The sequence below is a fragment of the Pelobates fuscus genome, chromosome 6 (genome assembly GCF_036172605.1).
Source record: "Pelobates fuscus isolate aPelFus1 chromosome 6, aPelFus1.pri, whole genome shotgun sequence".
NCBI lineage: Eukaryota > Metazoa > Chordata > Amphibia > Anura > Pelobatidae > Pelobates > Pelobates fuscus.
The window spans coordinates 91048863-91064461 of record NC_086322.1 but is presented as its reverse complement, the minus strand read 5'-3'; the positions used below and the strand labels follow the sequence as shown (position 1 = coordinate 91064461).

General features: G+C 36.8%; 1 protein-coding gene across 1 annotated transcript in view; it reads right to left on the bottom strand.

Annotated features, from left to right (window-relative positions):
* KIT (KIT proto-oncogene, receptor tyrosine kinase) overlaps window positions 1-11807 on the bottom strand; it is a 41874-nt gene extending 30067 nt beyond the window's left edge. Inside the window, exon 1 of the mRNA XM_063458015.1 lies at window positions 11681-11807. Within this exon, the coding sequence (XP_063314085.1) occupies window positions 11681-11735 (55 nt within the window). The 5' untranslated portion in view covers window positions 11736-11807. The remainder of the gene's footprint in view (window positions 1-11680) is intronic.
* Window positions 11808-15599: the final 3792 nt, after the last annotated feature.

The window sequence follows — 15599 nt, the reverse complement described above, 5'->3', positions numbered from 1 at the left end:
GCAGTTATAAGCAATTTTCAGGGATATAGGGACGCAGTACTCTCCACACCATAATCTTGTTGTTATGGTGTTTAGAGCAACACTTTGCATTAAAAAACTATTAACAACGTCATCTCAATTACAAACTGGAAATCACAACTGTAAAATTTGCACGTGTTGCTTAATAATAATAAAATAATAACAATAAAATTGTAAAAACTATAAAAAAACAAATATGGGAGAAAAATAAAATCAAAATATGTTGGCTACGCTTTTCAAGATGAAAGTTGGAACGTTATACACTGTAAAATTTCCAATAAATGAAAAACTCACATTCCCAACAGGTGCTCTAAGCCTGTAATAAATTGCGTAGAGTCTTGTATACTTTTCTACTTGGAATTTATTGTTATGTAACTTTATCCACAGCGACAAGTCTCTCGATTTCACGTCTAAAATTAGTCTTCTCAAATGAAATGGCCACACGTGGGTTTTCTTGGGTTTTTCAGCTATACTGAGCCCTATTGTACTGCAGCTGACTCTGAAATTCTGACTAACAGAACTCTTTGCAACCACTGCAAGATGTTATCTACATATATGCTGTATACCAAAAATGAAATATTTCACTACATCATTGCAAACTCATCATTTTGTGAATATTTTCCCAGTGCTACAGATGGACAGATTCAGAAATGAACTGATATATAAAAATAACCATGATGAGTTTTCAAGATGACACATTTTCACATTTTGTTTTGCAGTTTGGCAATATTGATCTAAAATAATATATTAACTTGGAATTTAATATCAGTTTACACCGTTCAGGCTAATTATTTGTATCTCAAACTCAGCTGGTTTATATTGTTACCATTGAAGCTTGTTTGGCATGACAACTCACAGTACTCTTTTTATTAACAAGCAAAAACAGAAAAAAAAACGGTTAAGATACACTACAGCAAAGTGTTTTGCAGCACTGTACCCCAGTGCAATTAAATCTCCCATTGACTCTAGAGAGAGCAAAATGAAGCGATTTAGCATATTTTATTCTAGTATATCTTACAGATGAAAAATGGTACACTGAGATAAAAATGGACGAATGTGAGATATCTTCCACATGTTTCCATTTTCTATGATGCCATATCTCTTACTTAGATATTCCATATACCTAACTCTAGTTTAATGTACAGTTACATTGCTTGTTCTCATATTGATTGCCTAACAAACTTTAAAGGAACACTGTATTCCTAACACTATAGTGCCCTTCTGCAACCATGAAAGTGTTTAACCCCTTAACCCCTTAAGGACCAAACTTCTGGAATAAAAGGGAATCATGACATGTCACACACGTCATGTGTCCTTAAGGGGTTAAGGACACATGACGTGTGTGACACGTCATGATTCCCTTTTATTCCAGAAGTTTGGTCCTTAAGGGGTTAAAATCCTTTCTTTTACTTATCTGATTCCAGGTCCCACTCTGCCTCTTCTGACATCAGAAAGGGGGGGAACCTAATGCGTGGCTAGCTTTCAATGCTTTCCTATTTGGATTCTCAAGACGCTGGGCATCCTAATGCAAAGTGTGAGGATGCCCAGCGTCATTTCACAAAGTTAAACTCCATGAAAGGCCTGGAAGTGCCTCTAGTGTTGGGAGACAGCCACCAGAGGCAGTCTTAACCCTGCAACATATACATTGCAGTTTCTTTGAAACTACAGCGTTTTACATTTCAGGGTTGAGGGGACAGAGACAGTGCACACATACCACTTCAATGAGATGAAGTGGTCTGGGCGCCTATAGTGTCCCTTTAACTTGTGTTTCAGTGATTGTGAGACCTCTTTAAAGACCAGTGATTGTGAGACCCCTGCAGTGAAAAGACTGTCCCAGCACCAGAATAAACATATGTTTACTGGTAATTTGAAAAATAGTTTTTCCCATTTGAGATTTTTTTTTTTTTTTTTTTTTTTAAAGTCAAAACTTAAAAATAAGGAGGCCAATTATGTATGCAAATTGAATTAAAAATAAAAAGAATATATTGCAAGTGATCTTCTTCCAATGTCAGAAAATACATGTCTCTGGTTTGCGAAGGGTTTAGCCCTTAACACGTAACTACCAACCTGTGTTCTAGCAGACATAAATTACCCATTTGTAAACAATCATGTGATAAGCACACATTATTGAGTAAATAGAGGATTCTTATTTTAGTTTGCTGTTATTTGCTTAGGAACTCTAGGTTAAAAATTTAGCTTACGTACACTTAAAAGGCAGTTCTCTCTGGGTAAAATACTGATATGCCACTATCTGATTTAAAAATAACACATATGAAGTAAAGCATGGATTCTTGTAGAAAGAATAAAATGAATTGAGAAGAACTGAATGGAAATGGTTCTTTAAGAACCGTTGATTGAAATATTACACGTTTGTAAATATCCTTTAACGTAATAAAAACATATTTAGTTGTATTTTAAACTTTACTTTGAATTTCTCTTATTTCATTCAACAAGAGACATAAATGAAAATACTTCACACCTTGGCTCACCAAGTAGCTCCATTTATATATTCTTTCAAAACTGCAGCTTGTATACGAAGAGAACCCCTATAAGTGAGTTACGGCATGTACGACATCTTGTACAGGCAACGGGAAACATAGATCATCACGTGACATCACAAAATGTGGAAAGAAAAATGTGGGATTTATGGAAACAAATATGGGGAGCTCTTTGCTATTAACTATGCAAAGCATAGGTGGTTATGGTGCTTGGGCTATGCCTTTAATATAAAGGGATGACTGATGGTGTACGAAATCTCCCAGCTGATTATGTAATGTATAAATAGCACCATTGTTTCTTAATTAAACAGAACAACCTTACATTTACCTTTGACGCTAAACGCATTATAATAAAGGACAGTTTTCAGATACTGGATTTATTCACTAAACTAAAGCTCAGCAACATACAAATGAATCTTCACTACTAAGCATAACCTGCATATTAAGCATTGGATAGATAGCTAGTACGCAAACTTAGAGCAAATATCGTGTAACTAGATTGTTGCTTGTGGGAAGTTAAAAATGGAAACATACAAACCACCAAAAAAAACCTGAAAGTTTCATAGCTGCCATTGACTTGTTAATGTTTTGCGAACTATATTAGATAGTTCTCAAGTATTAAAAATTCACTGAACTCCTAATAATAAACTACCAAAAGCAGAGGAGGAGGATAAATATGATTTTATATTGTGCAAGACATTGCAGGATAGTATCCCTACCTGAAAATAGTAACTTAAGTACTGAGATGTCTTGCCGAGTCCTCCTCTACCTGACTGCTATTCAGACGTTTCAATATATTTGCACTCAATATATGAAATCAATGAAAAATTCACTATTTGTTTGCAATGCAAGCTTGTTTAGTTCGAAGTTATGATGGCGTGTGAAACACAAGAATAATGTAAATTATGGGTGAGTCTGCATGCGTCTGAGACTTATCACAAGGCTTATGTCGGTGTATTCACAAGGGAATAATGCCACATCATATTTGGATTGTCAGTAGCATTACAGTAAAAGACATGTTCCGCCGTGTGGATTAGAATGCATTTAAGAAGCAGTGGAGTTTATCTGTAATACTACTAGAAGCATTGTTATTGTTGCAAAGGACTCATTCTGAAGATCCTGTTCTGACATTTTCTCTAAACTTAAACTATTTTACGCTTCATGTCCTCTGTGTTCATTCTCTACAAATTCATTCATTCATTTTGTAACCTTTTACATCAATACATGTATAACTTTCTTACACAAAACATGTTGAGAATGTCTTACATTCACTCAGAGGTTTTGCATGCATAAACATATACACCTAGTCCACAAACAGCAGTGTGACTCAGTATTGCCAACTTCTGACTACACATAATCCTCTCATTTCAGAATCATCAACTGACCAATGCCCTTGCATAAGTACATAAGTAATTTGTTTAGTTTTAGAAGGTAATTCTGAAAGTTGAGCAATCAGCAGGACCAGTCCATTGGTTTCCATGGTAACTGCACCAATTTAACATTTTGCACCGCAAATCCTCTGTAAAGGACCCATACTGAGGCAGAATAGGATGATACCTGTATTCCTAATTCTGTAGTGTCCCTGAACCTATTTAAAAACAGACCTCCCCCCCTTCAGTTTCCTATATAAAGTTAATTATTTTACTTAAAGGACCACTATAGGTACCCAGACCACTTCAGCTCAATAAAGTGGTCTGAGTGCCAGGTTCCCCTAGTTTTAACCCTGGAGCTGAAAACTATGGTTACATTGAGGGTTAATCCAGCCTCTAGTGGCTTCCGCGATCCTCAATGTGAAAATTGCATTGAACTCACGCCGGACGTCCATATGAAAGCATTGACTAATGCTTTCCTATAGGCGGTTTGAATGCACGTGGCTGTGGCCGTGCATGCGCATTCAGAGCTGACGTCGGCATGGGGATGAGAGGTCACCAACACCGAGGGAGCCCAGCGCTGGATTAAGGTAAGTGGCTGAAGGTGTTTTAACACCTTCAGCCCAGCGGGAGGGTGGGATCTAATAACCCTATAGTGCCAGGAAAACAAGTTTGTTTTCCTGGCACTATAGTGTTCCTTTAACTTTTTGCTTATGCATGCACTCAAATCCAAGTTTCCCCATTGAAAAGGATTAAATCTCAATGCTTTACTATGGGTGCTTCTGCATCATGTGACTTAGTTTTACTAAGTCTCTGCAGCGGAAACACCTCTAGTGGCTGTAAGTATGACAGCCACTAGAGGAGGATTTAAACCTGCAGCACTCTTTCTCAAAGGCCACATCGTTGAGATGAAGTGGACTGGGTAACTTTAGTGGTATGTTAAAGGGACATGCTAAGTACATGATGCCCAAGAATGCATGTGAGATAGATCACTGTGCAGCAATCATCCAGAAACTGAGACACTTAAGAAAGAAAAGCTGTGAACGTGTTTTTGGAAAAGTACCAGCAGTCTTGCCCTGAAAATATCTGAAAGTACCCAACATAAGACTGGAGGCAGAAAGAACTGGGATGCCTTACATGCTGTGTTTTAATAGTGAATTAGTGAGGTTGTAGCTCTTATCTGTGGTGGGAAAGTGACAAAGCCCATGTTTCCCATATCTGTTCAGAAAAGGCACATCATGCAGCAAGAAGCAATTCCGCTGCTCGTTGGACAGTGCCAGCTCATTATGCCATTGCTACAATAAATTAACACGTTTAGGATTTTGTTGACAAGTGCAGAAGAATGACTTTCTAAAAGTATATACTTACTGATATGGTAAACAACAACATTCTAATGCCCTAGAACTAAGCAAAGCTAATCTCAATGTGAATAATGAGCCTTGGATACACTAGTAGGACAAATCCACCTGTGATGTGCATAGACATCTATTTGCTTAATGTTGAAAAGTGACAATGCCCCACTGACAATCAAAAATCAAACAGAAAAGTGGAAAATGTGGTGTTTTTTCAATAAATGTGAAGACAGTTTGGATGTGCGGAGACTGTTCAGACATTTGCCATGAATCCTGATTAGACACTAAATCCAATTTTCTAATTAAAGCAGACACAATTAGATTCAGATTAAACAGGGACGCATTAGTGAGCAGAATGCAATGCTGAGAAATGGCATGAAATTCAAATTTGTATAACAATTTTTTCCTTTACTTATCCTATTCATTGTGGGCTATTAGCAGAAACCACCATAAGTAGACAATTTTATTTTATAAAAGCCGAACAATTGAATTGCTTTTTTTTTTTTCTCTTTCCTAACACGATTTAAATAAATAAAGCTTGATACAAATGTTACAAACTGAAAGACATTTCCCTAATAATGAGCACGTGTACTCCATTTCGAGGTCCTGGAGGATGGGTCTTCCAGGATGTTATGAATGGCTTGTTTCCTTCCCCAAAATAAAGACAGAGGAAGTTAGTCGAATTCCTGAAAACAACATCATTTGGCAAAATAGAAAAATACAAGGTGAAAAAACATTTATAAAAAAAAAAACACGAATGAGCCGAACATATATTTATTGCAACATATATGTTCTGGTTTCATAAAGGGCCACCAGTTCTTATCACTTAGTGGCACTTACACACCATGATAAAAGTACTTTCAAATCTGTGTAATCCTCATGTGGGTGAAGGAATGCACCTCCCCACTGTTGCCATGAAATTATATAATATTGCCGGATAAAAGCTGATAACAATTTAAAATTAGATGCAGGAATATTGCCCCCAAATCAAATGTGCGACAATGCTGGTGTTGAGACTTACACACTCCAATTTCACACTCTGGTTGAAGACCTATGGAAGGTGTAAACTAAAGGACCACTTCAGGTCAAGATATGTCCTTCATTTGTAGTGAAACACCCACGATCATCTGGCTCTACAGTGCCACCTTCTGAGACAAATCTCTCAGTCGATCCTGGTCTACCCAGGATTCCAACAATGGCTTCCAGTGATTAGTTAAGGCTTTTCATTCAGGATTTTCAAAAATAAGAAGCACCAAGGGAAAGTGCACCACTTTTATACCATGAAAAAACAAATACTGTAAATGCCATGATTTACCTATCCCGATATTCTACCAAAATGGAGGTGTGATTATGCATGCTCCACAAACTACAACAAAATCATGTTTTTATTTGCCTTATATTAACATATATCATTACCTGTAATTTATTGAATTTTGTCTGTGTGGACCTAAGACACCTGTTCGCTAAACATTAAACTGTAGTGAATTTAAAAACCAAACTGCAAAATTAAGGCAAAGAGTGCTGATTTGCAAATATTTCCCAATTCAGCTATATTCACAATACGATTTCTCGTGAATATACCCCTATGTGTCTACGTGCGTTACATTAGAATGAATAGTACTAAGCCACATGGGGTTATTTATTAAACTCAAATTTGAAAAGAATTAAAATATGAACAGCAAATAGCCAAGACTAAAATAGCCAAACTGTGATTACAGCTGTGTTGGAGATTTTTCCAGACTAGCTATTGTTACCAAATAAAATGCCATTCAGATTTCAATCCAGTACAAATCAGAGTATAGTGAATAACTCTGTCCTGTTCGTTCACTAATTTACAGGCATGTCACGAGATTCACATTTGTTTTTATACTGAAATATTTGCACTGTCTGCAAGGGTGCTTTGTATATTATTACTAATATGTGTATTTCAGATCCTGACTTGGACAATTTAGCAGAAGTAGCTTGTAAATGCCTGCCAGTATTTACTGTGAGAACACTGGGCTATATACAAAGTGCTTTATAAGAAGCATTACTCTTCGAGGACACTACATTAGCAGAATGTCTATTTAACATGCATTTATGTCTTTGTTTTGGGCACCACAGAGACATCAAGGCAGAATGTCATAATTAATGTTATGGGTTTATTATCCTGAGCACCAAAGAAGAGACGTGTAGTGCTGGCACTGCTTAAAGGGGAAGTATTGTTAAAATGATTTACAATGCCTTAAAACAATATTAATTACCTGAATACCATGATGTGTATTTTTTTTTTTTTTATCACAAAAGTGTCAGCTGCCAAAAACAGAGTAATTTAACTGCGTTATACTGGTCTATTTATCAAGGTTTGATCTCATATTACTTCCAAGCTGATGATACCTCCTCCCCCCGTCCTGCCTCTGTTGGGAGTCCCCCAAGGCTCTGTCCTTGGTCTCCTTCTATTTTCTCTTTATACTGCCTCTTTTGGCAAACTTATTACCTCCTTTGGATTCCACTACTACCTGTAGACTGATTACTCCCAGATATATCTCTCCTCCCCGGACCTCTCCCCTGCCTTCCTGCAACGTGTCACTGCTTGCCTTTCTTCCATCTCTGACTGGATGTCCTCCCGCTTTCTGAAACTCAATCTCTCTAAAACTGAGCTCCTTGTCTTTCCTCCTCCTACTACTAATTCTCCTCTTTTGCTCTCCCTTGAAGTCAGTGGTATCCACATCAGTCCATCCTTGCAATCTCGCTGTCTTGGCGTCATACTTGATTCTGGCCTCACCTTTGAGCCTCACACCGAGTATGTTGCCAAATCCTGTAGATTCCATCTTAAAAACAAAGCCCGCAACTGCCCCTTTCTTACGCAAGATGCTACCAAGGAGCTTTTCCATGCTCTAGTAATTTCCCACATGGATTATTGTAACCCTCTCCTAATTGGTCTTCCCAAAAGCCGCATTGCCTCGCTGCAGTCTATAATGAATGCTGCCGCAAGACTGATTTTTCTCTCTGGTCGGTCCTCTCACACCTCACCCCTCTGTCAGTCCTTACATTGGCTTCCTGTATCCTATAGGAGTCAATTCAAAGTGCTAACCCATACCTATAAAGCACTGAACAATTCTAGCCCCTCTTATATCTCTTCACAGATCCATATGTATGTCCCTTCTCGGTCTCACCACTCTGCCCGTGACCTTCTCCTATCTGCTGCTCGCACCCGTACAGCCAACTCACGCTTGCAGGACTTCTAGCTGGTGGATCCCTTCCTATGGAATAGCCTGCCTACCGCCATCAGACTCTCCCCTAGTCTTCAATCAATTAGGAAGTGTCTTAAAACCCATCTCTTTAGGAAAGCTTATGGCCTCCCAGAGTAACCTCTACCTCACATACCTGTCTCTTGCTCTCTCCTAAAGGGGATCACTTTACTCTCTCCTCCAGCTCTACTTCACTCCCACCTTATTTGATTGCTATTTCCTGTCCTAATGTGTTTAATACCCCACCTCCTACAGACTGTAAGCTCGTTTGAGCAGGGTCCTCTTCAACCTATCGTTCCTGTACGTTTTCTTGTAATTATCCTATTTATAGTTAAATCCCCCCTCGTATTGTAAAACACTACGGAATCTGTTGGCGCTATATAAATGGCAATAACATTTTTTTTTCTATTATATGTCTACTTAAATATTGTATAATATATGTCAAATAAACCCCAAAAACCACGGAGTCCTTCAGAGTTCAAGCAACCAAATTAAAAAACAACAATTAATTAAATTGGACCAGTCAATCACAAAATGTGTGGATGACATGTTCGCCTTGCTAAAGTTAATGTCCTATTTGAAGTATTTATTTTGTTGCCAAAAAAGGTGACAATTATCAACTCTGGTGTTAAATAATGTCAAATCGCATGGAATTGTTAAATGCAAAAGGCTCTGTCGGAAGCCATTATTCTTCCTGTGTGCATAATGCGAGCAGGTGAAAAGGAACTCAGCAGGGAATTATACAAATTTGCTGCCAAGTTCCTGGCATGTTCACATGATGACTCAAGTCCCAAATCAGAACTGGACATAACTGAATATGCAAGGGAATTGGACATTTTAGGCAACGATAGCCAAGCTGGGAAAGAAAATATCCAACATTATCAAGATCGTCTATTTTGTCCTAATATACAAAAGTCTGTTGCAAATGTCCCCAATTATCAGTTTTTTAATATGCCAACTGTGTTGTGAAGCTATAACATCTTTTTCTTTTAATCTGTCACTTTGTTATGCTGATTCCCATTCATTTACACCTCACAAAAAGTACACTTCAAAATGTGGCTATTGGAGCTATATTGTCAATACTACAACCCAAGGAATCCCCCCCCCCCCCCCCCCCCAAAAAAAAACTAAGCTTGAAACACTTAAATAAATTCAGCAGATTAAGCCACAAAAACACTTAGCAGAAGCGGAGACAACAGTGTTGCCATGTCCAAAGATAAGCCACGATTTTCTACTACTCTACAACCAATGAACTAACATTAAAATGCATTATTTAAAGTACATGCGCACTATATGTTTTCAAACGTTTTTCTATGTTAGTTCTAAAACATGTGATGAACAACGTAGTGTTAACGTAGTGTTAATCAAATAATAAAGGGATATTCAAAACAGCAAAGAACCAAACATACCGAGATCACGCTTAGGCTTATATTTATTCAAAAAACAAAATGTTTTTATTTTAACATTTATGAGGTTACCACTGTTGTGATATGCTGTGATTCTGCCTAGGGTAAACTTTGCATAACTTTGTTTTGAAAGGACTGTAGGTGGTGATTTGTTTGTGATTTAACGTGTCTTATCTTCTGTACTGTAACCCTAACAACAGGAGTAAGGTACTTATTTTCTAGCAGCCTGCACAAAGACCTGTCTAAGGTTTCACCAAACTTTTATTCACTTCCACGGCAACCCTTCAAGAACACCAAACAGCCGCAAAACCCCAACATGCTTTTTTGTACAAAGTGTGCTGATTAACACTATCACTACCATACTGTCTTTCACGGTTATTCACTAAACCGTGAATTGTCAGGAATTAAAAGTTAATATCAAATCTTATAAACTACAACAGCAAGAATGGAAAATAGTCTCCAAGTTAGTTTTAATTTCATTTTAAATATTCTGGAAGCAAATCTGGAATTCAGGCTGAATTCTTTTTTTTTAAATTTACTATGGAATATAAACAATTTAGGGAATAATCCTGCCCTTCATAACCATGGCATTAGCGAACGCACTATTACTTGCTTCACCTGGAATTATACCTTTATATAACTGATAGAATGGTGAGAATGAGGGAGGGAGGGAGAGAGATTTAGATGAGATGAGATGCAATGTCTATAAAGAAGCAATTTTGAGACAAAGTTCTAGAAGTGGAACAGTCAACAGGAATGTGATTTTTCCACTTGAAGATTTGTTGTCCAGACAGACAGATCTGTGTATGTATATAATGCAAAACGTAATACACGACTTAGAAAAAAAACAAATACCAAATAGGTGCCAACACTGACAAGCATGTAAACATCCATGTACTGTACTTTGATGTGACAGTCACAGTACTGCGGATACTGCAACAACATGCAAAATTAAATTGTATTTTTTTTTTCTGGCACGTCACACCAGATCGTTACAAAATGCAAATAACAGGGAAACTAGATTAATAAGCTTTAACAGGATATGGTGTGTGCTTGTGGCGTACACCCTGTCTGAGAGTGAGACAGACTGCTCCTGGCATCAAATTTATTGAAAATCATAATACAGCATCCACGCTATTCCGCCTCACAGTAACCGAATTGTTACTATATGCAAAGAAGGACCATCCGCATTCACACAGGTTGCATGGGATTCTCACAATAATAAGTTCAGAGCAGCAGATGTTAATGTGATACAAATATACCTGAACACTTGCACCAAGCCTGTATCTCTGATCTAATTCACACAATGCAGTCACTATCAATTCTACTTTCTGATATTAAGCAACAAAACACTGCTGTCCTATATAAAACAGTGAATAGAGACTGTAATCACATTTCTGGTTGGCAGCATGCATAAACGTATATAGAAAGTGTTAAATGTACCGATCATTCTAAATATTAATACATTTTATCACACATGCCTTGCATTGTAATGGTAGGTTTTATTTTGACACGCTAGCATGCATTTATAGACATCATTCTGACCCACTGTACAGCGCTACGGAATCTGATGGCGCTATATAAATAATAAAATAATAATAATAAAATAATGAGGTATCAGTGGAAGAAAATTAGAGGATTCCAAATAAAACATGCAACAACTAAAGTATTAATTCATACACCACACCAAGCAGGGAACAAATCAGGTATTCTAATACATTAACAAGCAGATCACTAGGTGACCAGGCATTCACAACACTATATGAGTTTAACATTAGGGATAGATTGAATAAAACTCAGGCTGACCTTTGTCTGTGTGATAGCTGAGAAGGAGCAACAAGCTTAGGAATCCCCAGTCCATAGTGAATGCAACGCTGGGAGGCTGCTGTTAGCCCCCTTCAAAAAAAACAATTCTCTGTCCTCTCTGCTGTCTTCACACAGAAGTTATTATCAAACTGACCTCTTCAACGTGTGCTTACAAGGTATAGGTTTACAGTTGCCTGGCCACACCTCTCCCCTCCCTCTTGTGTACAGCAGGTCCACTCCTCTCCAGCAATCTCCACCCCACAAACTGACTGCAGTCTGTCTGCCCACTCCACAGAGACAGCTTATCTATCACTGTGCATCACTTCAGACTGTCTGAGCTTTAGTGAGAACCACATTATAAGACTTCTGGAGTGCTACAAGTTATCCATAAAACATATAACACACACAGCAGCTGTCTGTTTTGAGTTCTTTTTTAAATGTATATATTTTATTTTTATTTTCAAAATCCTGAAAACAAACGCTTTCTAGTTTAATTCAGAAAAATCTTGTGTGGTATTATATTTATAAAATATGCATATTATAATATATATATATATATATATATATATATATATATATTATAATATGCATATTTTATATATATATATATATATATATATATATATATATATATATAAACAAAGCAAGAAATGAGAGCACTCCATGGGTTTGGTAAATCAAATTACTGTATTCAAATAGCATGCAAAAAAATCGACGTTTCGACCGTCTAGCGGTCTTTATCAAGACCTTTATCAGAAATTGCATAGTTTCTATATATATATATACATATTTTATACTGCCCCTTTAATTAGAGGGGATTCTTTTTAAAGCAGCATTTATTCATTATGTGTTTTTTTGTTTTTTTTAAACATTTATTTTGAGTAATGAAGGATGGCCATTTTTTTTCTATTAATTTGTAATTAAAATATTAAAATCACGTGCAGATTAAAATATAATAATGTAAATATTTACATTATTATATTTTAATCTGCACGTGATTTTAATATTTTAATTACAAATTAATAGAAAAAAATGGCCATCCTTCATTACTCAAAATAAATGTTTAAAAAAAAAACAAAAAAAACACATAATGAATAAATGCTGCTTTAAAAAGAATCCCCTCTAATTAAAGGGGCAGTATAAAATATGTCCATTTTATTTCTCTTAACACTCTCCTTTCCCACTGATTCTCTTTCCCTCTCATCAGCATCATCTCCCTCTCTCTCTCCTTAGACTTTGCCTGTTCCTTTGTACTTGTCCCTGAGATAAGATCAAGCCACACAATAGACCCTGAGGGGGGTGTCTCTTCACCTTGAATTCCCGCTTTTTGTGCACATTTGCTGCTCTCAATGTGTTCATACAAGGACTAGCATTTCACAGTGTGCAAAAACTGGCATCCAATATTGCAATGGGAACAACAACTCCAAACACCTCCAGCTATCTACCTGGCAGGCTGAATGCGATGGCATTTGAAAGGGATTGAATCTGCAGAGCCAGACATTTCCGGCGATTTTTAACAGACACACTTTGGATGAATGATCACAAGATTCTGTTGACAAAACTCTCCCAAAACAAACACTAGTCAGGCTCGTTAGACTACTATATTTTTAAGCTTCAGAAATGAACAAAACTAAAGCATTCACGCACAGACGAAAAATAATTGAAGACAACTTAGTCTGGTTAATGTTTATTCACATCTTTGTGTTCACTTCAAGCCAAATTGTTCTGTATTTATTTATTTTTTTATAAAATATTTTACCAGCATGGATACATTGTGATTTCTCTCGTTTTCAAGTATGTCCTGGGTCAGTGTCCACAAAACATTGCATTGTCACAATAGGATACAATATTACAAAAAATACAATATACAAACTATATATATATATATATATATATATATATATATACACACACACATATATAAATTTAATACATAACAGGTAATAAATATATTCAACCATGACAGGTGCATTCTGTGCTTGAGGTATATTGCCATCGATTTCTTAAAAGATTTTAGATTGAATGAAGATTTGACTGTGTCCCTGAGGTTATTCCATAATTGTGGTGCTTTGTCGGAAAAAGTAGAATCGAGCCATTTTATTTTTGTATTGCGGTATGCTAAATATCGTGCTAGTACTGGATCAGAGGTTATAGGAGGTGGGAGCAGCTGGGGAGAGCATTCTACTCAGGTAGGGTGGGAGCTTCCCAGAAATGCTCTTATGCACAAGGCTGGAAAGATGAAGAGTGTGTCGGGATTCCAGCGATAGCCAGCTTAGCTATTTGAATACCAATAAAACAGATCATTCTAAACATACACTATTTTTTACAGGTTGGTTGTACATATTTATTATATAAACATTTTTAAATTGGGCTAACTCATCTCACTCACATATAATGGCTGCTATAAACAGTGACCTCTGGGTGACTAGAGAGATCATGTAAAGGTCTTGACACCGTTTTATAGATACGCAATTATCAGCAACTACCTGTCAAGCAAAGTTTTATGGTTATTATTCCAATGAAAAAAAACAAAAAAACAAAAAAACATTTAGCTGTATTTAACGACAAAACCACATGACTCATTAAAAATAATGTTTTTTATTACTCCTATTTTGGTTTTAGATTTTGAGAGCACTTTATGAACTGCTCAAACCCCCAGTGTTTACATGTATGATTAACAATGTGTTTTCATAATCCATTCAACAGACATAGAATTTTCTGTATTTCTGATTTAAGATTTTAATTCACTCAAAGGCATTTGTTTTTCTTTAAAAGAACAGCAAAGCTAATTAAAATTCTAATTGGGTTTATGCATATCACCTATACATGTAACTCTCCTAATCACATATTGAAATGCTTGCATTTTCTTCACCCTTATAGGTCATATGGGAAATTGGAGAAGATAACCTTTACATGGCTTCAGGGATTTTTAAATACCATTCTGAAATATAATTTCAAATTACATACGCGGTGCTTTATAAAATCTTGAAGGCAAAACATCTATTGACATCTATTCTTTGTTTGTAAAGCTGATTTTCTTCCTTTGTAGATATTTTACTATCTAGTAACCAGGCTGGGGCGTTTTTTTTTTTTTATTAAAGTGGCATTCTGAGCACCATAACCATTGCAGCCATTTGTACATCTATCTGTGTCAATCCATTTTTGAGCTGGTGCTCTGACAGGGATATTCAATAAACTGAGATTTCAAAGTGAAATTTAAAATTAAATGGACAGTTTAGACACCATAACAATTTCATTTACATTAAGTTGTTATGGTACCAAGAGATCCTGGTATCAAGAGATCCCCGGGCGCACCCTTATATCAAGGGGTTAGACCTTTTTAGAATCTTTAGTTGCCCTTTAGTGCCAATCTCAACTCTCCCCAGGCGGCATCCAGCCTCTTAAAATTCTTTTTCAAGAAGCATGGAGTGCTGCTGAGCAGGGGCACTGCTTATTGTCTGAGAGAGGTCAGCTGACGCTCTCAGCCAATCAGTGACTCACCATTCACAAAACTGTCTTGAAAAGAAACGTACCTTTATCAAGACAGTTTTGTGAAAGGGGAGTCACTGATTGGCTGAGAGTGTCAACTGACTGCTCTCAGCCAATCAGGAGCCCCTGCCGGTGGCATGCCGTGCTTCTAATAACTGAAATTTTAAGAGGCTGGATGCCTTGAAAAAGACCCGGCAGTGTCGAAACGTGAATAAGTTTGCTGTATGTAACTTCTATACAATAAATCACATCGTACAAGTTAAAGACCTGTGAGTGCATCCTGGATTAACTTTTTTTTCTATATAAGATATATATACCGTATTTATCGGCGTATAACACGCACAGGCGTATAACACGCACCTCATTTTTAGAAAGAAATTCCAGGAAATTTCCCCCCTCATGCCATAGTATTCCCCCCTCATCCCATAGT